The 25,670-nt window shown below is 31.4% G+C and overlaps 1 protein-coding gene across 17 annotated transcripts in view; it reads right to left on the bottom strand.

Annotated features, from left to right (window-relative positions):
• Positions 1-25,670, bottom strand: part of LOC106054240 (ryanodine receptor 2-like) — a 112,425-nt gene that overhangs the window by 37,040 nt on the left and 49,715 nt on the right. For 15 of the 17 annotated variants that reach the window (XR_008776880.1, XM_056022955.1, XM_056022960.1 and 12 more), the window contains 40 exons: positions 25,478-25,657; positions 24,875-25,024; positions 24,169-24,284; positions 23,866-23,921; positions 23,572-23,670; positions 23,291-23,389; positions 22,607-22,717; positions 22,314-22,464; positions 21,502-21,626; positions 21,237-21,385; positions 20,589-20,799; positions 20,373-20,502; positions 20,026-20,162; positions 19,668-19,770; positions 18,270-18,495; positions 17,889-18,151; positions 17,254-17,426; positions 16,484-16,704; positions 16,186-16,276; positions 15,747-15,881; positions 15,398-15,561; positions 15,179-15,257; positions 14,959-15,048; positions 13,869-14,006; positions 13,470-13,535; positions 12,981-13,056; positions 12,317-12,440; positions 10,977-11,220; positions 10,696-10,817; positions 10,147-10,257; positions 9,015-9,253; positions 8,473-8,554; positions 7,561-7,587; positions 5,381-5,529; positions 4,987-5,122; positions 4,625-4,675; positions 3,623-3,744; positions 2,789-2,967; positions 2,001-2,159; positions 811-1,107 (listed from right to left, as the gene is read on the bottom strand). Coding sequence is in view for 16 of the 17 variants with exons in the window: in XM_056022955.1 (XP_055878930.1) it covers positions 811-1,107; positions 2,001-2,159; positions 2,789-2,967; positions 3,623-3,744; positions 4,625-4,675; positions 4,987-5,122; positions 5,381-5,529; positions 7,561-7,587; positions 8,473-8,554; positions 9,015-9,253; positions 10,147-10,257; positions 10,696-10,817; positions 10,977-11,220; positions 12,317-12,440; positions 12,981-13,056; positions 13,470-13,535; positions 13,869-14,006; positions 14,959-15,048; positions 15,179-15,257; positions 15,398-15,561; positions 15,747-15,881; positions 16,186-16,276; positions 16,484-16,704; positions 17,254-17,426; positions 17,889-18,151; positions 18,270-18,495; positions 19,668-19,770; positions 20,026-20,162; positions 20,373-20,502; positions 20,589-20,799; positions 21,237-21,385; positions 21,502-21,626; positions 22,314-22,464; positions 22,607-22,717; positions 23,291-23,389; positions 23,572-23,670; positions 23,866-23,921; positions 24,169-24,284; positions 24,875-25,024; positions 25,478-25,657 (5,581 nt within the window). In the remaining variant the exon portion in view is untranslated. The remainder of the gene's footprint in view (positions 1-810; positions 1,108-2,000; positions 2,160-2,788; positions 2,968-3,622; positions 3,745-4,624; positions 4,676-4,986; positions 5,123-5,380; positions 5,530-7,560; positions 7,588-8,472; positions 8,555-9,014; positions 9,254-10,146; positions 10,258-10,695; positions 10,818-10,976; positions 11,221-12,316; positions 12,441-12,980; positions 13,057-13,469; positions 13,536-13,868; positions 14,007-14,958; positions 15,049-15,178; positions 15,258-15,397; positions 15,562-15,746; positions 15,882-16,185; positions 16,277-16,483; positions 16,705-17,253; positions 17,427-17,888; positions 18,152-18,269; positions 18,496-19,667; positions 19,771-20,025; positions 20,163-20,372; positions 20,503-20,588; positions 20,800-21,236; positions 21,386-21,501; positions 21,627-22,313; positions 22,465-22,606; positions 22,718-23,290; positions 23,390-23,571; positions 23,671-23,865; positions 23,922-24,168; positions 24,285-24,874; positions 25,025-25,477; positions 25,658-25,670) is intronic. The other 2 variants (XM_056022963.1, XM_056022961.1) reach the window with 2 other exon arrangements.

The raw sequence follows: 25,670 nt of genomic DNA, 5'->3' as shown, positions 1-25,670 counted from the left end.
ATCAAGTCTGCATTGCTTTAAGAGTGAACATTGCATTAGCATTGAGTGAAAGCATTCAAACAGAACAAGAATAACAACAATAACATGGTTTGCTTAATTTTCCTATCACAGTTTTATGTCATCATCCACAAACAACATCAACATGTTATACTATCTGATAGAGTTCTGCCAATAAGCAACAAAATTATTTTGTTTCAACAGTTCACTTCTACAATGAAAAAACAACTTCTGATTTCACTTCCCTACTTGAACTTAAAGGTCATTAGTAGTAGCCCCACTAAAGAAGATACACCCACATTTTGTTATTTTGGAGACAAAATCCATTTTGACCTAACTCAGCGGTTCTCAACCTTTTAAGCTCGGCGACCCTTTTTACAATTCCTTACTTTGCCGCGACCGCCCCCCCCTCACACACACAGCAATAGAAGAATCCATATTTTCGATGGTCTTAGGCGACCCCTGGCAAATCGTCAATTAACCCCCAAAGGGGTCATGACCCACAGGATGAGAACCCCTGACCTAACTGGTCATAGAGGCTAATGAATAAAATTAAACCAGTTTCTGTAGCCACCTGATAATGAAGGCATCATGTAGCCAGCACTGCGATCAATCATCTCCCAAAAACAAAGTCAGGAATACATTGGAGCTGGGTGACTACAAAATATCCGCTTGCCCTCTTCCAAATTTAATATTAAGATATTTATTTTAAAAGCCAGTCCAATCACCCCTATGCCATTACATACTTTTAAATCCATACAATTTATTGTTTAAACTTAAAGAGCTATTGCTTCCAATCCAGCCAAACTTTACCTGCAAAAGTCTTTGTTTGGCTTGTTGTAGCAGCTCTTGCTCTCTCCCACTGAAGTAGCTTAGACCCACTGGGACAAGTCTTTTGAGGCAAGCCACATTCAGAGAGTTGTGGGGCTCAAGCCTCTTCTTCTCTTTCCTTCTTCCTCCTGTAGATGTGCGCTTGCCACTAGCTGATTCTTGTGAACTGGACATAATCTTCTTGGGAACAGAGAGACGTACGGCTTGGCTGGGCATAATGAGAGCCATGTTATCTATTTCATTGTGGGATACAAAGTTCTGCTCTTCTCTTTTGAAAAACTGTTTAAAAATACAATTATAAAATTATATTTTATTATTACATTAGACTTTATAATAATAAAACATTTAAGTAGTGAAGAATTTTAATTTAAAAAAAATGCACTACATACCAAATACCAAAAATTGTTCAATAATAATAAGTAAAGCTTTAAAATAAACTATGAAATGCTGTTGATTCTTCCAAGACAAATTGCCAAAGAGATTTAAAGATTCTTCAACCATATAACAAATTAGGTCATGTGGAAAATGGGTTTGTATTTAAGTTAAGTTAATGTGAAAGAATTAAATTAGTATGTTGAGATTACATCACTATTTTCAGAATTTAATCAAATTAGACCTAAGATCAAGCTTTTGTAACTGTCTTTTCTTTAGTCCCCAAACACAATGGTTTCATTTTAAAGATTACTAGCATTACATTGTCTTTCTTGTATATTTCAGGCTTTGAAATGAGACAGATTTAAGATACTGATCAACTAAACAAATCTAATAATAATAATCTTCAATTCTGAAAGAGCATCTGAAACATGTAAAAACAAAACAAAGAATTCCAATATTTTTATTCATAGGATGTTTTTTCAATTCAGTAAAAAAGCAGGGGTTCCCGGAAAAAGACATCAATTAAGACATTATTTTTCAAAGATGACTGGAATTATTATGTTTTGGTTTAGGCTTTTAGAAAAAGGTAATCCTGTAATAAATATGACCTTTCTTATATAAAAAGCAGGTCATAATTAAAAAAAAAAAAGATTGGGAACATAATTTTATAGTTTATTATTAATGTTGTTTTTTTTTAAAGTAAATGAAAATCAATTTCACATTTTTCAAAATATTGGTATTCTATTTTCTGTGCTCTTGTAAAATAAATAAAACATAGATCTAAAAGAGACTTTTACCAAAGAATGAGACCACATGGAAAATATTTCTGCCACACAGGAGAAGAGTTCCTCAGCTTCAGGGGTTGGATTTTTCAACCAATGAGAGCGATGCAAGTCTACATACTTGATAAGCAGTGGATAGAAGGCATAGATGTCTCTCACCAGGATACTGAATTTCTAGGAACAAATCAGACAGCTTTATATTAGACATTCGGATATGTGTATGGTTAACAAATGCTATAGAATACTCATTTATGTGAGACTTTAGAATTAAATTTATACATTTTTAAGATTACAAGCTATTTATATTTATAAAGATGCCATACACCTTTTTTTTTTTCAGTAAGCATTTTTTTTAAGAACAGAGAACATCTTAGCTTTTCAAACTCGTTTTGAAAGTCTTTCAAATCATATTTGCATACATCTACTAATTTTAGCTAGGAATGCTTATCAAGCCAATAAATGCACCTCTGAAAAACTGTGTTTAACCAAACCAGTATGGCCCACAACTTAAACTTATGCAGATGTTTTAAACTCTTCCCTTTGCAATAAATATTGACTTTTGATATATTATATAAAAAAAAGTAAAGTTCTCCTACTCATTGAATTCAAATTTTAGTTTTTACATAATAAATTGAGTAAAACATAAAATATGATGCCACAGTAGAATTTTAAAATGCTGAAATTACCAAAACATGACAAAATCTTTGATTATTTTTAGATTTGAATCCTTTGCTAAAATTATGAGCTATTCTGATAACAATATTTGTATAGTTAATGTACGTCACACAGCATTAACCCTTTACCTCTTGGACAAATTGTTCAAAATCTTCACTTCCTTCCAATGCCAGTCTTTTTTCTTGTGCCAACCTTTTCTCCATGGTCTCTACAGACATAGCATTTTCTCTTAGCTTTTTGGCAATCGGTAAGAAATGATCTTTGATCATATCAGGTGTGGAGTTACAAATGATAGGCTGAGTGCGAGCTAGAGAAAACAAAATGCTCTTTTAGCTCATAGTTGGCATTTGTGAACACTTTCATCCAATGTAATACAGTAATCACAAATATTACTTAGGACTTAAGGACAACTTCAAAGATAATATTTAAAAAAAAACAGTGCCCCTAATTTTGTGAGATTTGAATATGAAGACCTCAAGAAGACCTTTTTGATGTGTTGTATTCTTCTTTAAATCTTCAAAAAGAAATGCTTTAATACCATCTTCCAATAAAAAAAAAGGACAGTCCAATTCACTTTTTCACACTTTCTATTCTCCTTCCCACCAGAAATTGTACCCAACAGGATTCTTTTTGAAAGACTGCTTTTGTTATTGATATGGCCTAAGATTTTTAGCTTTGACATTGCTGATCAAAAGATTTTCTGATCCATTATATTTACAAGTCTTCCACAGAGCTCTAGTTACATTTTCTGTGTAAGAAAAAATGTGTAGAATTTTGTGTAAACTTTAAACATATCAGATCAGTTCAAGGCTGAAAACTGTTTTACTGTGTGCACTTCTACACAGAGTGAAGCAATTGGGCTGTCTGGCATTTTGTTTAACCATTTATTCAGTCAACTCAGTTTATTATCTGTATTAAAAAAAATATAGTGCAATTAGAATGGACTATTTCTTGTTACTTACTGGCAATTCTATTCATCCAAGGAGCATCTTCAGTCCCCACATTACTAAGAATCAATTTGAGGACATTGCCAAGAACAGCATTCATCTGTTGGGCTGTAACATCAGTGACATAATTTCTTGGCCTATTTTAAAACATATATTGATTTTTATTGTAAAACATAATATGTATAAGTTGCTTGGTAACAATATACATACACACAAATAATATGTTTTTAAGAGTAAACAATGTTTTGAGAATGAAGAAAAATAATTTTAGCTTGTAATTATGTTAAATATGAGACTCAAAAATACATGTACTAACTGTGCTTTAATCTAAACAAACATTGTCTTCTTATAGTTTTCTTCCTGGCCACGTGCTATGCATTTTAGACTGTCATTAGGATGGTCCAAAGTCTGGATCCTCCCAGCTCTTAGGAAATATGGGCTAGGATGAAGTGTATTTACACATGTACTGGATTAATACAAGGATATACTTTTTTTTAATTCTCTCCACCAAATAAATGATGACATGAGGGACATGATGGACTTCTTGTGATTGCCCTAATCTCTATGGCTTTTTTTGTCTCAAGAGATAATTCTTTCCCTTTACAACTTCTTGTGTGACTAAAGAGGCCAATCCTTGATACACAGCTGCGGTCGTAGGTTGGGCATATGTAATTACCAGGCACAGATGCATTTTCACCCTTTTTTCTACTAGTGTTGTGTATGGCATCTGAAATCCAGGACCTTTCCTTTATGCTCGCTCTCCATGTGGATCTATCCAGTGCCACTTTTTCCCAACTGCCATAACTGTTTACATAACCACTAAATAGTATGCAACTAGACAGAAAGCATTTCCAAATGATAGAAAAAAAAGTTTATCAAGAGATCATCAGTCTTTTCTGTTGTATGCTTACATCTTCAAACACTGTGAGGTCAAGACCAACTAACTCAGTAACAACTAACAACCCAGATACCCATATTAAGAAGGAATATCTGAAACAAAACAAATAAAGGCCTTACCTCTCTGTGTGTATCCCATCAGGTCCATGTTTTAGCCAGTTAGGAAGATAGCTGTAGATAAAAAGAATGTAAAATTTTATTATCATACATCAACAACAATCAATAGCAATCATAGCCCTAAGCTTAAATAAATTAAATTTAATTTAAATTAGCTAATCAGATGTATTCTGAGCTCATTACAGCTCTAAGAAATTCAACTCCAAGAGTTAAACATGAATTAAATTGCAATTTTAAATAACATATCTAACATGCTAAAAAAATTTTTTTTTGCAAAATTACTAATAAAGTTAATGTTTGTTATTTTTAATATCTAATATCTATCTCTAATCTAAGAATTAAAAGCACAAATAAACAACACTCACCTGCAAACCATGGGTAGAGTCACTTCAATAACATGTGGGGCCTCATGATATTTTCCACCAGAGTGAGCCAGGCCTTCAATTTCTGTCACAATTTTTTCCAATGATGGAACATGTTCTTTTAGCTGGTCCATGACCTCTGTTGAAAGACAGGACATTTTTTTTTCAAAATGCTTAAGAAAGTATTCAGTAATCACGCTGTTTTCAAATCACATCTTTTCTCTGTACCCTTAATTGGTTGTAATTATTGAAATATCATTATTTTACCATGGAAAATGTTATTTAAAATATCCTTAAACTAGTTAAGCTTTCCAATGTACAATTGTTAGCTTTAGATTTCTCCAATAAAAAAGGCTTACAAAAATATTTTAAGCTAAAAAAAATTTATACAGCTAACCTTGAGCTTCAAGGGAGTGTTCAGAAATCTTTCCCTCCAGACCAAACAAAATGGAATGCTTATTAAATTTATTCTTCTCTGGCTCCAAGAAGGCTACAGGGAAGCAGCTTGCAAATGATCCAACACACTCTCCTAGTGCTGGCCGATGCCTTGAAAATTAAACATAAATGGTATTATTTCAAAATATGTTTAAAGCTGATGTGTCTAAAAGAAAACTAAGTTTGTAAGCAAGTAAAAAAGAAATTTCAGTAAATACAAATATACTAAAGAACCAATTTTACAAATAAAAATAATAAATTTAGATATTTTCTTAAGTAACATTACTAAAAACAAAACTTTTAAACAAAAACAACTGTAAAGTAGTTCTTTTAAATAAGGACAAAAGATGTAGGATTGATTTGATTTAAAGCATTGAATGTTCCTTCAGATTATTATGTGCTAGTCCAAACCTCCCGCAGACCATCATGTTGACAGTCAGAAGTTTGGAAACTATATATAAAAGGAAGATCTCCATAAATGGAGTCAGTGGTGTTTCTGGTGTACAGAAAATAGAAATATTGATAGGCTATGTACGTTTATATCTCTACGTAAGAGTCTGATAAGCATAAAAAACATTAAAAACATTCAGAAAATGGAAAATATTTCTGTTCTGTATTAAACATAAATACAATTGTTTTTCTTTTTCTATATAAAAATCAAAATACAGAATCTTTGTTTTAATACAGAATCTATGTTTTAATACACAATCTATGTTTTAATACAGAATCTATGTTTTAATACAGAATCTATGTTTTGATATAGAATCTATGTTTTAATACAGAATCTATGTTTTAATACAGAATCTATGTTTTAATACAGAATCTATGTTTTAATACAGAATCTATGTTTTAAAAGCGTCAAAAGAATCAGTAACTAAACTAACTAGTTAAAATCTAGGACTAATTTTTTTTTTTTACTTTCATGCATACAAGTTAAAATATTTTAGTGTAGTTTTTTTCAAACAGAAATACTTTCATTTTACACAATAAGTATGTTTAATCTTTAATGGTTAATAAGAATGAAATTCACATGTTGAATTGTTGTACTGTTGAAAGAGTGGGATTGATATGATCTTGATGATTTAATCTTATTAATGTTATGTTGTTATTATCAAAACGGTTAATGGTGAGAATAAAGTAAACATTTAACACCACAGAAAATGTTTGTCACTACATTAGGACACAACATTTTACAAGAGGGAAATACATGATGAAGGAAATACAAGATGGACTTGACAAATCAACCTAACAAGAGATATAGCAGGACCTGTATTAGAACCTAACTACTAAATAGTTTGATAAATGTTTTAATGTAGATATTTTATTAATAATATTGACATAATTCCAAAGTGGTTAAATGATAATTAGATCCTGCTAACAAAAAGTAAAGAAAATTATCTAGGAGGAGTATTACACAAACTCTGAAATAGTTTAAATCAGTCAATCTAAATAAAAAAAAATTAATAATTACAAATTGAAAAGAAATAGAAACATATTGCACATTAAATTTAGATGAAGATCTGATGACCAAGTAGTTGCTAGTATTTTAACTTATTTATTCATATTTGATTGACCACAAAGTAGTCTCCTAGAAACTTTGCATGCATTGTTTCAGCCATTCTGAACCCTAAGGAAACGGTTAGTACCCCCCCTTTTATCCACCTCAATTCTTTGTTCAATAGTACAAAAACAGAGTTAATTTCAAATCCATTGAAATAATTGTTTACCATTACTGCCGATTCATTAGTGTAGTCCTCACCCTCTTTTCTTCCCAGGACCAAGATTGAGAAATACTGCATTGTGTTATATTATATGGCTTCATCTATCTTAATATTTAAAACTGTTTTATAACATTTGATAATCAATGTTGATCTGGCAACTGTCTTAATGACATAATTTAAATGAAGCTATACCATTTATCCACACATAAAAATGTTAAATTTTATTTCCTTAAGAGAGCTAATGTGAAATCTATGCAGTACTGTTATGAGTAATGTTTTAGGTTTGATGCAGCACACAGCACTACACACTGAGCCAGTTGTAAAACAGCACAACACACTTTGCCAGTTTTAAAACAATACTAAACACACTGAACCAGTTGTAAGAGTACTACACACTGAGCCAGTAGTAACACAGTAATACCTGGCTAATTCCGCCTGGATTGTATCTCTGACACATGAGAGAAACAAGGAAAAAATGTCAGACATTTGTAAAGATTGAATTAAGTGATCTAGTCATTGTCTTTGTTTTCATTGACCTACACTTTAAAAACTATTTACTTAAAGGAAAACATTGATGAAAATAAAATCCTTATCAACATTATGAATCCTACTTTTAAAACATAACACAAAAGTAATGCTTTAATGCAGACAAATAATATAATCTCTTGAACAATGAATTATTATCATTTATTCTTTATTATTTTATTATGTGTGTAAAAAAGATGTTAAACTTTGTGCATATGATTTTTTAGAAAGAACAATAAAAAACAAAACACATATTTGTTGAACATTTTATCCTCCTTAGTTTTTAAATTCAAATATATTTTATGCAAGGTGATAATGATGACATTATATTTAGCCCCACATGGTTAAAAAAATTATGTTTTGACTTAACATTATAAATCATCTCACTTTGTATATCAATACATTATTCTATTTATGAATTTATATATACAAAAATCAAATTGGCCATAAAACTTCAGATGCCAATAAAAACTCTCAAAAATGCTTCATTTAGAAAATGTGAGATTCATAAAATATAAAATTCAGTGAAATGGCACCCATGTACAAAAAAGTGTAACACTGAACAGTTTTAAAATCTCCAAGTTATCAGTTGCCTTGCTGATGGTAGAATAGTTTCAACCGAATGATCAATAGAAATCATTTATCCTATTTAATTCTTCTCATCTGGCAGTATGTTTTTTTTATTATTATCCTGACTATTTTTGTTTGCTTTGTAGATTTAATTAACTACAAACATCCTAAATGACACATGCTGTGGAACGAGATAATAAAGAAATATATCTAACAGAAATACACAATTTAAACTTACCTTTGAGCAAAAGTGGAACTGTTAGTGCCTAATGTATACAGTGCATTGAGAATTCTGTAGCAAGCCAACTGAGTGTCTCCGACTGAAAAAAGACATTAAGATTTCACACTAACAAAATGTTTATAACATATATAAAAACTTGGTTTTATAATTCTATAACACTTCCTTCAAAACGAAGTTTAAAATAAACAGGTCTTAAAATAAAATTCACTCAAGTAATGCTTTTTATACCCTGCATTTGAAGATGATTTTATGATGTACGTTTTAAGCTGAGTAACAATCAAGAACTAATGTAAGAAGTAATGAAATAATAGAGCCACAAAGTCACACATCATTTCAAATAAGGAGATAAAGATTTGGAGCAAAGGGATGACCTAGACAATGGTTGTTGGATGGAGCCAATGCAACAACACAACACACTTCCTAAACACTCTTTCACTACAGACAAAGATGGGTATATATCTTTTTTTCTTCAGCAACTAATCCTGTTTTAATAAGTCATAAGTTATTCTATTTTTTAAAAATTCAGTTATCCTACTTACCCAACATATCAGCTCCAAATTGGTTGTGTCCAATGTGGTCAAAGAGAGATGACAGAACAGGCAAGAGCACCATATGGACATAGTCCAGTGAGGTGGCCCCACGAGTGATGGTGCCCTTGACATGACTAAACCTTTCTTTGATTAGGTTATCCATCACCAGTGCCAGGTCATCAGCAGCATTGTTAAAAAATGGTAACAAGAAAGATCGGACAAATTCAGGACTGTTTTTAACTACAGACCTAATGGAAGATGAAAAAATGAATCTCATATCATAAACAGGGAAATAAGCAGATGGAGTTCTACTTTTAGTGATTTCCTTTTCACTGGCAACATAAACTATCATCATTATTGAATTTCTTTTAAATTAAAAAAAGTTTTTGTTTCAAATATTTTATGCTAAAGGTGTTTTGAACATAATAAATAAGCAAATAAATATAGCTAAACATTCTTCATTTCTGTAATCTAATGAGAAGATTAAACAAATTAATAGTAGCTTTTATTGGTGGATAATTTGAATTGATCACCAATCGTGTTTTTACTATCTTAAAGATCGGTGAAACATACTTATATTTTTCATAAAGTTGACATGATTTTTTATTGCAAGGTGATGGGTGATGTTGAAAAGGAAGCTACAAAAGAAAAAAATACAACTCCAATTTCTTCATGTGATCTTTCCTATAAAATGAAACAAGGCTGAAAAAAACTTTAACTGTATGGACATTATTTTCATCCTCCTTTACATTTTCATGTCACATGAACAAGATAACTTGAAATTTTGTTATGTGCTCTATTAAGGTTAATTTTTTAATTTACAAAATAAAATTTTTTATGTATTTTTCATGAATTTTTTTTTAATAATCTACCAAAAGAAAGTTGTTAAAAATCTCAGGTATGACATTAAGCTACAACACATCAGCATACTTGTTCTGGATGTTAGTCACATTTTAAAAAAATGCTTTCCTTATAGAAGAATATTTGTAGAATTAAATAGTAAAAATCATAATAACCTTACTCCTCCTAATCTTTGCAGTAAGCAACTTATCACATATAAAATTTGAAATAAAAAGCTCTATATCCTAGATCTACATCCTTTGCAATTATGCCATTTTATCTCTACATGCTATTTACTTACTTAAAGTCCACAGCCTGAACCATAACCCTGAGACAGCGAACAGAAATGTTGACATCATGTCCAAAAGCTGTTAATTTGGATCTTAGAGTCTGTGCAAGTCTGCAGTATAAGCTATTTCAAAATACAAGTTTTAAAAGTACACATTAGAAAATGTCCACCATATTAACCCATTTTATGTATTTAAGGAATATTTAGAAAGTTTTCGTTAAAGAGTTTGTAAGGAAATGAAGTGTATTTTTGTCAACTAAATAAAAAATAATATAGCTAGAGCACAGTAACATCTGTAATAGAAAGAACTAGTTAAAGATGCACATAAAATTTAGTTTCTTTTTTATTTTTTTTTATTTAACAATTCAATGAAATAAACTAAACAAAAAATAATATAGCTAGAGCACAATAACATCTGTAATAGAAAGAACTAGTTAAAGATGCACATTTAGTCTCGATCTTTTTTTTTTCAATTTAACCATTCAATGATATAATGATAAAAATAAACTAAGATAAAGTTTATGTTAAAATGTACACACTAACTGACAAAAAGGTTTGTACCTTGCAGTCATTTCTTTTTCTTTAAATGAAGCCATGCTATGGTTTCCTTGAGGTGAGTTGGGAGAGGCAATAAAATAAGCTTGGTGAGCATGGAAGTAACGCTCAACAAATGGAAGAACAACCTGAAAGACATACATGTGATTGATTACACATTTTTAAAAATTGAGCCACAATAAACTTAATGAAAATAAACAATTGCTAAAAATTAAAAGTTACTGTGTATATAAATAACAGTATAGAATATTTCTGGCAAGATACAAAGCTACAAATAGATATTTAACCTTTCCAAAAAATTTGACATCTTCAGTAGCAGTGGAGTAACTATGGCGACGAGAGAACCTAGTAGAAGGTCTGGTCATCTGCATGTTGACTGATGCTTTATCTAGATACTCTAGCAGCTTCTCAAGTAGGCTGTAGGCAAACCTCCTCTCTGTGGCAGACACTCCGCCGCCTGTATCTTCATCATTTTCTCTTCCGCCTCTGGGATGTGATTCACGACGTCGTTGGTCAATGCCAAGGTCACCACTATAAGTATACACAATGATTTATTAGTAGAAACATAAAAAATACATGTATTTGTTCACAAACACAGAAAATGGTCTATATATGGTCTAGTGTAAATGACTTCAAATAAGCAAAAAATAATATATACTCATCAAATATTAAAATTCATTTGCTACTATTGAAACAGACACTTAAATCTTTTTTTTTAGAATTCTTATAGCAATGGTGATATAATAAATTTTCTTAAGATCAACAAGTTTATTAATTATATCAGAACATAATTCTTAGCAATTTCATTCAAATTTGAAATATGTTTTTTAAAGAAATAAAGAACTAAGTGCAATCAATTAAAAAGACTTTTCTAAAGATAAATGTATGAACAAATCTACATAAATAAAAAAATAAGGGTTACATGAAACATTTTATAAGATGACTTAGATATAGAATAAATAATAAAACAAATCAAGCAAAATGGATTAGTTACACAACAATTATTAATAATGATAAATAAAATAGGTTGGTAATATGTCCCACTAAGCACTAACAAAAATATTTTTATTTTATTATAGTGCACATTATATGATGTCTATTTGAATAAAACATGCAATATTCATACAATTTCAAATGATTAAAAAGAAAGTAAATAAAATATAAATAACTGAAATCAAATAAAAACTACTAAATAGAAAGGGTATATGATCATAGTTAACTGCACCAGAAAAATTGTCCAAGTTCAGTGCTATTCATTTTTTTAAATCCAGTTGGAAATACTCAACTATTTTTTTAACGTTTTTAACAGATTAAACAAATTTAGAGCTGATGCAATCAACCAATAAAATTGGGTATTATAAAAATGTACCAAATATAAGAGTTTGCTCACCATTGATTTTTGTGTACAAGTGTGTGACAATAAAAGATTCACCCAAATGACATAAATCATGAGCAGTGCATAATATATGCTTTTTTTTTTTTAAATATACATTTACTTCAATAAAACAAAAAAGATAGTCAAAAATATTGAAAGGCATTTTAGGCAAAAAACTTTACAATGAGGTTAGTCTTAATACTTAAAAAGTCAGTTTCTAACTCTATTATGTAATGAAACGTAGTGCCCTACCTTGTAATTCTGAAACCTAAAAACTGAAGAAATCTAAGCAGTTCCTGGGCATGTTCTCTGTCTCTCTTCTTCTCTTTGTCAGTCAGAATGTCATAAGGCACAAGCTGAGGGTGTACACCACCACCTTGAGGATGTAAAGAATTGAGTCAGTCTATTTTTACTCCAATCAAACTGGCAACAAATACTTTTTTTATAAATGTTTTAAAAGTGTTTGAAGGTTAGAAATTCTAAGCACATTATGTAGATTAGGTGAAAGAATCGTCTCAATTGATAGTATTTAAGAAAAAACATCCTATTATAGTAATGTAGTAGGGGCAAATAGATTTGATTTAATGATGTTGAAAAATAAATTAGGTATCTAGTATTTATTCATTCCAAAATGTTTATAATTATTTATCAAAGAATTTTTACTATTTCATAATACTTAAGAAATATATAAGATAAACTAAGGAAGTGACAAAAAATAAGTGTATAAAAAAACAAAACATTATTAGTTATAAACTTCAACTATCAAAGAAATGAATTGAATTATCAAAAGGAGAAATTACAATGTTTAAAAAAAAGTTAGCAGATAATAGTATACTTGACTTATTAGAGTTACTAAGCCAATGCTAGACAGATTGATGTAATAAAAAAATTATTATTTTCATTCAAGTCTACGTACCAATAGCATCAAGCTCCTCTCTTTTTCTTTTGGCCCAGAGATCATGAGCATTCTCTGACAACCTTTCTGACATGGTCTAGAAAATGTATTATTATTGACAGTTACATTTCTTTTGTAATGCTAAGCAAAATAACAGGATTGAGAAGTATATCAAAAGAGTAGCATGTAAGTTCAATAATCATGATAATGTGTCTTGTTTTTAGTGGTTCAAAAGTTTTGGAGGAAAAGGTTCTTTTAACTCTTTGCCCCTGGAATAATGCTCTCATAGTCATTTTGAAGCAGTCTTTACCATGCAATTACTTTTAATTCTATATGAAATCTGTATCATTGTCTGATAACAAAATCAAAAAGTTATTGAAGCTCAATCATAACATGGTAGCACAATACAAATGAGCAATGTGAATTACGTTATCAGAGAAAGAGTTAAATAAAAATGTATTCTATTTTTTTTTCAAAAAAATAACATAATATAAATATAAATGTACTTACAAGAATTTCTCTTGTTAGTGTAATATTCCTGAGGTCATAAGGTCGTGGACTGTAGCCATGCTCATACTGAAATAGAATGTAAAATTATTTATAAACAGTATACTAAAAAAATAAAAAAGGTTAAAAAAAAAAAAGAAGAAGCCTTAAATTATAATGAAGCTAATTTATTCAAATGCAAATCAAATTATATCATTGAAATTTACTAGGTGCAAAAGATATTTCAGATCAAAATATAGGAGATAAAACATTACAGCAGACATGCTAATAAAATCAACTATAGATTTAAGATTATTAAAATATTTAAGAAATTATCTTTAATTATAGTTTTTTTTTTCCCCAAGTCTTATCTAGCATGTATGCTGATCATGAAAGAACCTCCTGTACAGTGTTACTATTCACCACATTGGCTTTGGATGCTCTTCTCTTGATACTTTCACGGTTAGATGTGAAGCGAGACTGGTCTTGCTCTAATGTCCATCCCCAAGCTAACATGGCCTTCAAAGACTCTCTGGCAGGATTCATGTATCTGTTCTTTGTCTAAAATATAAAAAAAAGTATTTAAGTATTATAAGGTCTAAGTATTATAAGATCTAAGTATTAATAATTAGTTGAAATGTATACAGACTTTCAATACAAGTTGAGCACATTGACAATATTTATGACAATTCTTGACTATAAATTAAAAGATTATTTTTGACTATAAATTAAAAGATTATTTTAAAGATTAAAAAAAAATATAACTAGGTAAGATCAATTTTAATGAATTGCTTTCTTTCCTTAATGATTGTAACAATGCATGGGTTCAGATTTCTTAGTTTGAATCCAAAGCTAATTTGTTTTTGGATTCTTCTATATTTTTGAAAATAAATAATGTACTGTACTAGTTTAGAGAGTAGGTTAGTTTTGTTAGACTGTAAAAGTAATGACATAGAAAGACAGACTAATGACGTAGTAGACTTAGGCGAACAAGAGACCAACATGGCGTTATGTTAGAAGTAGCCTGTGTTTTAAATAGTAGTTGGAAATAACGGCGTTTTAGGAAGACTGGACGGATTTCCCAGTGATTAATAAAGTCTCATTTTATAGAACTGAAAGTTGTTATCAAGTATGTTTAATTAATAATGTTCTATGGCTAATGTTAAGTAATAATTGATACATAGTCGAAGTCAGATTAGATTAGCCCATAACAATAATTTAATCAATGGCAATACTTTTTTCAATAAAGTTTTTCATTTCTAAATGATGTTAAGCTTTTTTAAGTATCTGTGTATCCTAGGTTGATTTTATCATCCTTTGATATGTCATCCCTTTTGATTAGCATTTTTCTAATCTCATGCAAATATCCATTGCTGTAAACAAAAAGGAAAAGTGAGTACCAGGCATGAACAGCACTCTAATATCTCTATATATTAGCGGCTCTGAAAGTCAACTTTTACTTAATATTTAACTACAATTGTTACAAAAAAATCTGATTAAAAAAGTGAATTACTCTGTCGTCTAGCAAGTGGTAAGGTTTGAGGAGTGGGTGTATCTTGCGTTCATCATCATACGTATTGCCAAACTGCCAGCCTTGTTCTATCTGTAAAGATGTTAAAAGCACAAGATTTTATTTTTCAATTCAATCTAGAATACTTGTTATTTGATTTGTATCAAAGTATACTAAACCTTTATTGTTACATTCTAACAAATCCACCTACAACTCTGTTTACCTTTTTCACTGCCCAGCAGTCATGGAAATGCTCTGCATATTTTGTTACTGCTGTTTCAAGAGACTGGTTTAAAGAAATTCTGAAACAAAAAGGATATTTATTATTTAATCTGAAACATTAATTTAGTTTGTAATGTGAATATTTGAGAAGTTAAACTGTTTTGAAATGTAAATAAAAATGATCAGTTAATCCATTAAGATTTTGAAGGATAAGTTAAACCTGGATGTGTCCACTGGTTTAGGGTGATAAGCCCCATCCAAGTCAACAGAAGTTTGTCTTAGCCATTTATCATCACGATGACTCAGTGCATAATCAGGGGACAGAGCACAACCAATGGCAGAGAGACATGGCAAAGCTTTTGAAAATAACTCTGGATCATAGGCCTGAAAAAAAAAATTAATATAGCGCTCACAAGATCATTTGATTCATATTTTTATAAATGCAGGTTGAGTTTGCAGAGCCAGTAAAAAAATAAATATAAATAAAGACATAAGAGGATATAAAGATAAGTTTAAATTATAACAACAATAGCACAACTAAGGTAGATTTAACACAAACAACAACTCACTCTCTTTGCAAGTGAATCAAATATGCCCTGAAACAACATCATTGTGAGTCTCTTTTCCTCTTCACTAGCTACAGAGCCACGTCCAGCACCAGTGCCATAGTAACTACCACTTCTCTCATAGTGAGAGGTCAGAACCTACAAATAAGAATACAATTATATCAAACCACTTTTTGCTTTCAATCATCTGTGATTGTTTTTTAGCCAAAATATATGAAGGTCTTAAAATCATCCATTTACATAAAGAAAATACAATGCACATTAGGTTTCTATTCATAATAAATTTTACATGAATGAATAATTCTAATAAGTTATAAATAATATGAATAATAATGTGCTTCAAAAATTATTTTTTTTTACTTTTCATGTTATGAGTATCACATAAAAAGTGAGGTTTCTTAAACTTAAAAAATAAGCCTTGTGTGGATAGAAATGTAATTACCCTGAGTGGCACAACAGCATGTTCAGATAAAGCTGGTACGTCTATGGTAAGCTTTCTCAGCAGGTTAGTCATCAACGGCAGCCGCAGTTCTCTTGATAAAGAAAAAGAGAGAAATTAAACAGATTTAAACAGGGATTAAGACAATACTATGGTTCATATCATATCTATGAAAGTTAAGGTAGAACTGGATTTAAATACTACATAATTTTCACCTTTCACTAGACCTAACTCAATTCCTTTTCTAATGTTGTTTCATTGAAAACTAGAAAGATCTAATACCTAAAGGTTTTCTACTTACTGTGTAAAAGCAACTAGGAAGTCTGAGGTCATCTCCTGTTGACCTTTGGTCAGTGTTCTACATTTAGACAATCTGTAGCAAGTTTGTAACATGGTCTCTAACAAAACTGAGGCATGTTCTGACTCTCTAAAGAAGTAGCTGTGCTTCATCAGCAATGGAAGTACAGAGGTACAGAGGTAGCGGTTCAAAGCTAATGCCATATCACTCTCAGAAGCAGCAGCCTAATTGAAAAGTTAAAAATTAAATTTCTCAAAAATACAATACAATAATACAAAAATACAGTAATAAAAATTTGAATACATAATCTTAAAAAGACATTGATTTGTAAGATATGGTGAATATATGCTGTTATTCTAAGGGTGTAGGCAAATCTGTCTTAAGTTTAAATTCTACTGAAGGCTGTTATGTTTTGACTTTTAGAGAATTCCTAGAATCTATGTAGAACTTGTAATGGTTGATATTTTAAATATAATAATAAATTTTATCTTTTCTTAACATATATATATAGCTAATATCTTCTTCTATGCAAGCTTTGGGTTATGAGCTATTTATGTAAATATGTTTTTAAAATATTAGACCTACTGAACGTAAAGCTGATTTTGTAAGTATTTAAGGAGGATAAAAATTGGAGATGGCCATAAATTAAGTCTGTACATGTTTCAAGATTTTTGTGAACAGAAGTAAAACGGTAATAGATGAGGAACAGAAAAGATTCACATTAAATATTTGGAAGAACTAAAAAAAAAAAAGAACTGAATGCTCCCCCCTACCATATCTAGAGTTGTGGCTGCTCTGAGATCAGGCAAGAAAGCATCATCCAGCAGTCTGTAAAATGTGGCCTGGTCATCAACTCCATACACTCTGTCTAGGAACATGACAATAGATGCCTTGTGACTTGGCAGTAGTCCAGGTGGCATTCCATCCCCTCCTGGGCCCCCACCACCTGAAATAATCAGACTTGATGAAACACTTGTGGAGTATTGATGAGTAAAATACAAATGAGCTTGAAAACACTGGAGCTTCAATATCCATTACCAATATTTTTAGAATATAGATTATTAATGTGGGGCATGATGGCTGAGTGGTTTAGCGCTTGGCTTCTGAACCTGGAATCCTGTGTTCGAATCTATGTGAAGACTAATTTTGAATTTCAGGATTTTCAGGGCGCACCTGAGTCCACCTTACTCTAATGAGTACCTGACTTTAGTTGGGGAAAGTAAAACTGGTTTTTTATTGTGCTGGCAAACATGACACCCTGCTCATTAACCACAGTCCAAAGAAACAAATGACCGAAACGTCATCAACCCTATGGATTGCAAGATCTGAAAAGGAGACTTTACTACTTTTACTTTACTAATTATTATTGTATAAATATATAAGTGTTGCCATTACATCAAGTAGCTACCTTCTTCATCATCTTTTGGAGCCTGGCCAACAGGTAAAATGAAAGGTAAGCCCAAAACTCCTTCTAGATCATCCATGGAGACAAGACTTCTCAAGATTGCCCTTGCCCTCAATGAGTCACTTCTGCCAGCCTTGATGGCCTCAGCGTCTGGAGCACATTTGCCCAGCAAGTCTACCAGGCTACTGTAGAACTCCAATATGGCACTGCCCATGTCTATGTAATCTTCATCTTCTGGAGGTGGTAGGGTGTGAAACTTGTATTTACTGGAGATTGATTAGAAAATATTTAAATTTCAATTGAAAAAAAAAATGTTGCTGTTTTTAAAAGAAAAAAAATAAATAAATTAGGAGCTACTGGATTAAAAGATAAAAATGGTCTAACCTGTTCACCAAATAACTTCCCCCAGTATCATCATCATCATTCATAGCCATCAGGAAACTGCTAGAACTGCTATCTCTGGCAGCAGCTATTTGCTCAGACATCCTGATGCCATCTTTCATAGCTTTCAGTAGGCCTCCACCTTCTCCTCTCAGAGCTGGGCCAAGACACTCTGGTCGACGAATCAGAAGTCTGACCACGAGGTTAGCATTCTCTTCGACATGTTCTCCTGTGAATATAAGCAACACACAAGTCTTAAGACTGTACATACATGAAATCTTCATAATTACCCATATTAACATTTGTCTTGGAAATACAATTACTTATACAAAACTTCATGAATTACGATAAGCTAGATGTGTCAAAAGAAAAAATAGTGGGAGGTTTGGCTGAGTGGCTATCTATCAAGGAGGCTTGAGTTCAAATCCCAACTCGAGCTGAGCTGTGTTTGCTGAGCCCCTAATGGCAGCATGGAAAACTTCTCTTAAATCCCCCCTCTCCACCCCACATGTGCACAAAAGAGGTGGGCCCATAGTGCGCTAAGAATGCTCTAGTATGAAAAGATGGGCTATACAAAAGCAATTTAACAAAAAGATCTTTGATAAGACCACTAAGTTTCAACCAAACAATCAGATTAAGTAATGGCTTGTACTCAGATTCTGGTCAAGTTTTAAAAAATTAATTACATTGGGATACAGTAAATGCAGATGGTCATAAGTATGACTATATGACATCCTTCTTTAATGTTTTTAAAAAAGCCAAGAGGCAAATTAATTTCAATAAGATTTGCCTTTTTCTAAAAGGTGTACTGACCAGTTTTATTTGCTATGTATTATTTAAAAAATTATTTGAAAATATTAGTCATAAAATTAGAGACACATAACCACAATGATTTATAATGGCAGTGTCTTCAACTCTGAAGGTCAAGGATGAGTGCAGTATTTCACATGGACTATGAAAACCCATTTGCAGCATGCATATATTTTCCACACCTGATACATGCAAAGCCTTTGTCCACTGGGGTCTATTTCAGTTTTCTTTTCGTCTTCTGCAACAAGGGTCTCAGATGTTTGTCCCACGGCTTTTGTGAGAGCTCTCCAGATTATAGAGCCTCTAACAACTGCTGACAGCCTCATCCTGTTTACCAAAAAGGCTAACCAGTGAAGGGGAAAACTGTGTTTTTTTGTGACCAAAGGGTTGTCTCTGAGAAGTCTATTGCTGAAACTCCACAGGAAACAGTGAAAAAGGAACTAGACAAACATCCAAGTCTTGTATAAGTTGAAACAGACATTGGGATGCTCAGAAGACACAAACCGCCTAGCTCAGACGGTCTTCCAGCAGAAATTTTAAAACATGATTAAGTTAAGAAATATGCATTGTTAGTTACATCAAGTCTCTTACCATTATTCCAAACACAGAATCTAAAGAAATCCAAAAATCGTTCTCCCTCTACAGGGTCCCATCCAATATCTGGATATCCTTTCTCTAACAGCTCAGCATTTACCTGTCATAAAACATTTATACACAATTTATATAGCCGTATTGTGATAACTATTTTTCATACCTAAAACTTTTTTTTCACTTTTTCACAAGTGAATTAGTAGTATATACCACTGATTATAAGATTATAAAGAAAATAATGAATTCAACTTATAAATTAGCCTGTAAGGTCAAATCTGTTGTTTTTTAAACTAGATTCAAAATACTTATATTCCAGACCTGATTGAAAGTACTTCTATTAAACAAGGCATTGACTGACCTGTACACCACATCTGGATAGGTAAACTGCTATTTTCTCCAAGTGTGATTCTCTTAGTGCAAGTGCCAGTTCATTGTTGTCCATAAGTGAAGAATAGGCCACATCAAGGGGACAGGAACCTCTTAGGGAAGGTCGAGCTGAGAGACATTAAATTGGGATTTTATTATTGTACTTCCTAACAGCACAATTCTTTATTTATCAGACTAAGTAGATAATAATGCTTGATTGTAAATTTATGAATATATATATTAAACTTGCCCAATAAAATATCCTTATGTAATATCTAATGTTATGTCTTTAAGTCTTGAAACATTGAGTTTTAAAAGATGAGAGTAGAGTTACATTACCTAGCAACATGCTGCTATTGTCTAACAGATAACTCAGATGTTCAAACATGGCAGCTTGATTCTGCCGACTAGTACGACAGAAATAGCAAAGGAAGCGACAGCACATAACAACCATTTCAGCTGCAGCATCCTACAAAGGAATACATAGACAGCATTTACTTATAAATATTTAACGCTTAATCCACTGAATATCAGAGGAAGTGAACTGATTATTACCTTATTCTGTTCACTCAAACTTTCCATTGTGTTGGATTGTGGTGGCTGTCTACCTGTACCATCTCCTGTAGTGATTTGTTGCTGCTGCTGCTGCTGTTGTTGCTGAGCCTTGTTGAGAGTGTTAACCATCAACTGCATGACAGTTTCATGAACACATAATGCCCTCATCAGGTCAGGATGTTGAAAGAAAACTTTGTTGTCCATTAAATCTCTGATCATAAGAAACAAAAAAAAACATTATTGTATTGTTTAAGACCAATTACAACAACGAAAAAGTTCTGTCTAAACTTTGGTTGCCAAATTGTATATGAGTGAAAATGATTTCTAATTCATTATAAACATAAGATTCTTAATCATTTTTTATCATTTTTGTTCAATTTTTCACATTTTTGATGACATTTTTAAGATACATGTGACTGCTCCTAATGCAAATTAATTACAGTAAACTGCTTTAAGTTGTTTTTTCTTTACAAGTTCTGGTTTAGATTCATAAGAAATGCAACAAAAACATAATAAGATAAATGGAGATATGAACCAAACTGAAGAGGAAAAGTCAAAAGCATAAACGAAAAGAGAAAGGTAGGGAAAGATTTATATATAATGAAATAGTCCTATAAAAAGCAAATAATAAGCAATTGTATTCCTTACTTAAGATTCTGTTTCATCAGTTCTTCTTCATCAGGACCTGCTTGAACTTGCAGCAAAGATCTAATGATTCCCAAGGACTTCAACAGTTGGGCAATATCTTCATGACTTTTACTACTGATTACATAGGCTTTCTCCAAGGCTGACATCAGCTGTTATAATCAAGTCATTTGTTTAACATTTTCATTATATGACATCCTAAAAATGTTTTTTTTTATTGCACTCTAAGTAACTGATCTATTGTATTTAAGCTCTAGCATTGACCTACCTCTCCAATCCCATCATACTGTCTGTACAGTAGACTAAACATTTCTCTCACCAAATCTTGACTGGATATAAAAGATTCTTGTGCCCATCTAATCATGGTTGCAGTGATCAACTTCTGAATAGAATCTTTACACATACACAAGCAGAGTGAGTGACAAATAGAAATAGTACAAGTTAAAGATAGATAATTTAAACTAAAAAAACAAAAAAAAAAGTACATTGCACAAAATGCAATATAATTTTATTTTTAAAAATGTGAATGTCAGTATAACAAGCTAGAAAGTGTCCCTCTCTGTATTAATAATTTGTATTTTTAGTTTTGTACTTTTCTATTGTCTGGTTAACAAAGCGTATTTAGTGTATAGACAATTTAGTACAAACCAACAACATTTATAAAGTTCTAAAATAAAGGATGAATGGATGAATGACAGGAAACAACAAAACTTAAGATGAATAAAAAAAAATCAAATGTTTACACACTCAGCTTTTATCTATAGCAATATGGTGCATTGTCTAAAAATTCCGCAAGATAAAAAATAATCTTGCTGAATTGAAGGAATTCAAGTTAGAGGAAATAAATTATTTTATATAAGATATACATTAAAAAGAATGGTAATATTTCTTTCTTTTTTTTTTACATTTTTCAGGCTGTCCTACATTTTAACTTTTTTAAAGTCAAAAGTCAACAATGTAAAACAAAAAAAATCTGAAGCCCCTCCTGGGTACAATGCTATACACTTTGAGAACCTCTGCAATTATAATGCTGTTTCCAAAGTAAGTATGTCTGTGGTCTAATTATCTCTTAAGAGTCACCTGGAATTTTAGGGGCCTCAATACAAGCAGTGATCTCTAGTGTTTTGGCCTTCCAAATTAAAGATAATAGTTTCTGTGAAACAGTGGATGAAGGTGGGGCTTCAATGGCTGCTGGTGGTTCTTCTTCATTCATTTGAGGCATCTTACAGTGCTAGACAAATAGCAAGAAGTATTATTAGTTTAAAGACCAAAATTATAAAGTTGTTTATTCAATAATCTTCCATTACTATATACGTTACTATCTTTAAAAAAAAAAATGAAGATGTAATGTAATATGTAATGTACAAACATACCTGCAAAAGCTCCTCATGAAATTGTTTCAGAGTAGCTTTAATGTCATCTCGGCATGGACAAGACTCATTATTTTCATCTTCCTCAAGTTTGAATGTTAGTAATGCCTTCATCTGAGCAAGTTTAAACAAATGTATGTAGACCATAAGTAATTAATTAAAAATATGGCCAGTGTTAACTACAAATATGAAATATGATGTTTCAATGGAAGAGAGAACTCCAAGACTAAATCACACTTCTTCTAGCCACCATCTGCTGCTACTAAATAACACAATAAATATGTCATTTAATGTGCTGGAAATTAGAAAATCTTTTTTTTTTTCAAATTCTCTTACAGACCATAACATTTTCTCAATTAACTGCTCACAGTAGCAGATAGTTATTCAAGTGGACCAGATTTTAAATATCAGAAATAAAGGCTCTAGATAGAAACAATGTTGCCATGTGCCACAATTAAAAATGCATACTTAATCACTAATTAGACTCATTGTGCCATGCCAATTCTCTTTACTGTTATACATTTTAGACATACATTTACATCAATAAATTTCACTAAGCATACATTTTTTAAAATGAAGGAATGTCTCTGGACTTGAAATAAAGTTTTAAAATTTGTTGACTATTTTTGGCATTATAAAATGTACAGAATAACAGTTGATGACAAAATGTATATACAAGTCAAATACCTGTTCTTTTGGAGGACACCTGAATTCTTTAGTTTTCTTTGCTGCCATAGCAGGAGGCATGTCAGTCTGTTTGATCTCAATATAACGTCTCAACTGATCCTTTAAAGACATTGTAAAAGACATAATTCAAGCATGTATTGAAAAGAACTTTGCCCACGTCATGCAACATGATCTGGACAAAGAGCTGTGCATTTCACTTAATAGACTGACAATTACCCAGTGCATAAACTGGGCAGTTGCACTATCTGAACAACATAAAACTACTTTCTACAGAATCTTACATTCTGACAGTTGGCAACAAAATCATCAGAGAATGCAATGATGGACTCCACTCTGTGTCTCAACTGCAGGTCACACAAATGTTGAAGAATCTTGCAAACCTATGCAGAATTAAAAAGCAAAACAACTATATAAAACATGAAAGTTTTATAAATGTAAATTCTAGAATATTTGTTCTCTATTTCTCATAGACCTAAAGATAAATTTATTTGATTAAATAGTTAAACTACTTCTTAAACCAGTAAATATAAATTCAGAGTTTGAAGGCTCCAAAGGATTAAAAAAAAACAACTAACCTGTAGTTTTACAGGCTCTTCTAGCTCCATTTGTAATAACCCTTTTTTCCCTAGATCTGATCATAAATGAAAATCAATGTCCAGTTTAACATGTAGTCAGTAATTCATTCCTGCTTTGATATAATTTTGCAATGTGCCTCTTTATTATAATGAAGTAAATTATAATGATCTTTTTGTGGTACAGTTTATAAAAGAGGTGATATAAAAGTTCAGAATGTATAAACCTCTTAAAATTACCTTGAAATTCTTAATCAATTTAATACATTACTAGGTTACTGGAATGAAATAAAAAGTGTGACTTACTTCTAAAGCCAGAGTCATCAAATACAGCTGGTTCAATCAGACATAGTAGGTGTTGCAGGTCATCATCATTCAGAAGACCCATGACCAGCAAATTGTCACAGATTTTCAACAAAGGTCTATCCAATTGATTTCATAGAGGGAAAATGAAACACATGAAACAAGACAAACAATCAGGTAACTCATGGTACTTATTTATAACAAGGTAACTCATGGTACTTATTTATAACAAGGTAACTCATGGTACTTATTTATAACAAGGTAACTCATGGTACTTATTTATAACAAGGTAACTCATGGTACTTATTTATAACAAGGTAACTCATGGTACTTATTTATAACAAGGTAACTCATGGTACTTATTTTTAACAAGGTAACTCATGGTACTTATTTATAACAAGGTAACTCATGGTACTTATTTATAACAAGGTAACTCATGGTACTTATTTATAACAAGGTAACTCATGGTACTTATTTATAACAAGGTAACTCATGGTACTTATTTATAACAAGGTTACTCATGGTACTTATTTATAACAAGGTAACTCATGGTACTTATTTATAACAAGGTAATTCATGGTACTTATTTATAACAAGGTAACTCATGGTACTTATTTATAACAAGGTAACTCATGGTACTTATTTACAACATATTATCAACAATAGTCAACAATTTAAAGACATATTATCAAAACAACTTAACACATACACAAATAGGTTAGTGTTGCTTCCTCCAATGGAATCTCTGACATGGGCTGCCCCCTTCTCCACAGCAGCTGACAAAGCCTGCATGTTGTAAGCTTTTAGTCTGTCAACATTGAAATAAGGTGCTGTTGAGTCTCTGCCATTCTTCTGGATTCTACAAGCAAAAAAAAGATAAAATAATTTTGTTGGACAACATTGATAATTGTATAAACCAACATAATTTTTAAGAATCTGAAGTGGCCTGATTTAATCTGTTTCTTTTGCAGGCATATAAAAAGCCTAGTAAAAAAATTTCCCACAGCTGACACTCTCTAATGTATGAACTGAGTGTTTTACGGAGTGTAAAAGCTACAAAAACAAGGATTTGATCCTAGGGCTGTTGTGTACTGTATTACTGAAGTCTTCCCTCTATCTTAGAGATAATAATAGAAAATATATAGAAAAAGTTATGAATATACTAGTTTTGATTTTGATCCTTTACAAGATTAAATATTTTTGTCTTGTTGTGTGGTATGTCCTTTGGACTATCATCACAAATGTTCTGAGTTTGAATCCAAACCTCTACTATCCCTTTATATCCCAAAGGCATTTACTAATATGTGCTGACCTATCTTGAATCTGTTTCTCCGTGATTGCCAGCTGAGGCCTTATAGAAACACTCTCTTCCATGCTAGGAATCTGATGTTTAATGCCATAAGCTTCATTAGGATGACTCTGTGCCCTGTACAAGGACACAGACTTTGTCTGCTGGGTCAGAGGAATGATGAACTCATTCTGAGTCATAAGTCTAGAAATAGGGA

Source organism: Biomphalaria glabrata, chromosome 3 (genome assembly GCF_947242115.1).
Source record: "Biomphalaria glabrata chromosome 3, xgBioGlab47.1, whole genome shotgun sequence".
Classification (NCBI taxonomy): domain Eukaryota; kingdom Metazoa; phylum Mollusca; class Gastropoda; family Planorbidae; genus Biomphalaria; species Biomphalaria glabrata.
The sequence above is the reverse complement of the archived record's forward strand: the minus strand, read 5'-3'. Positions and strand labels throughout refer to the sequence as shown.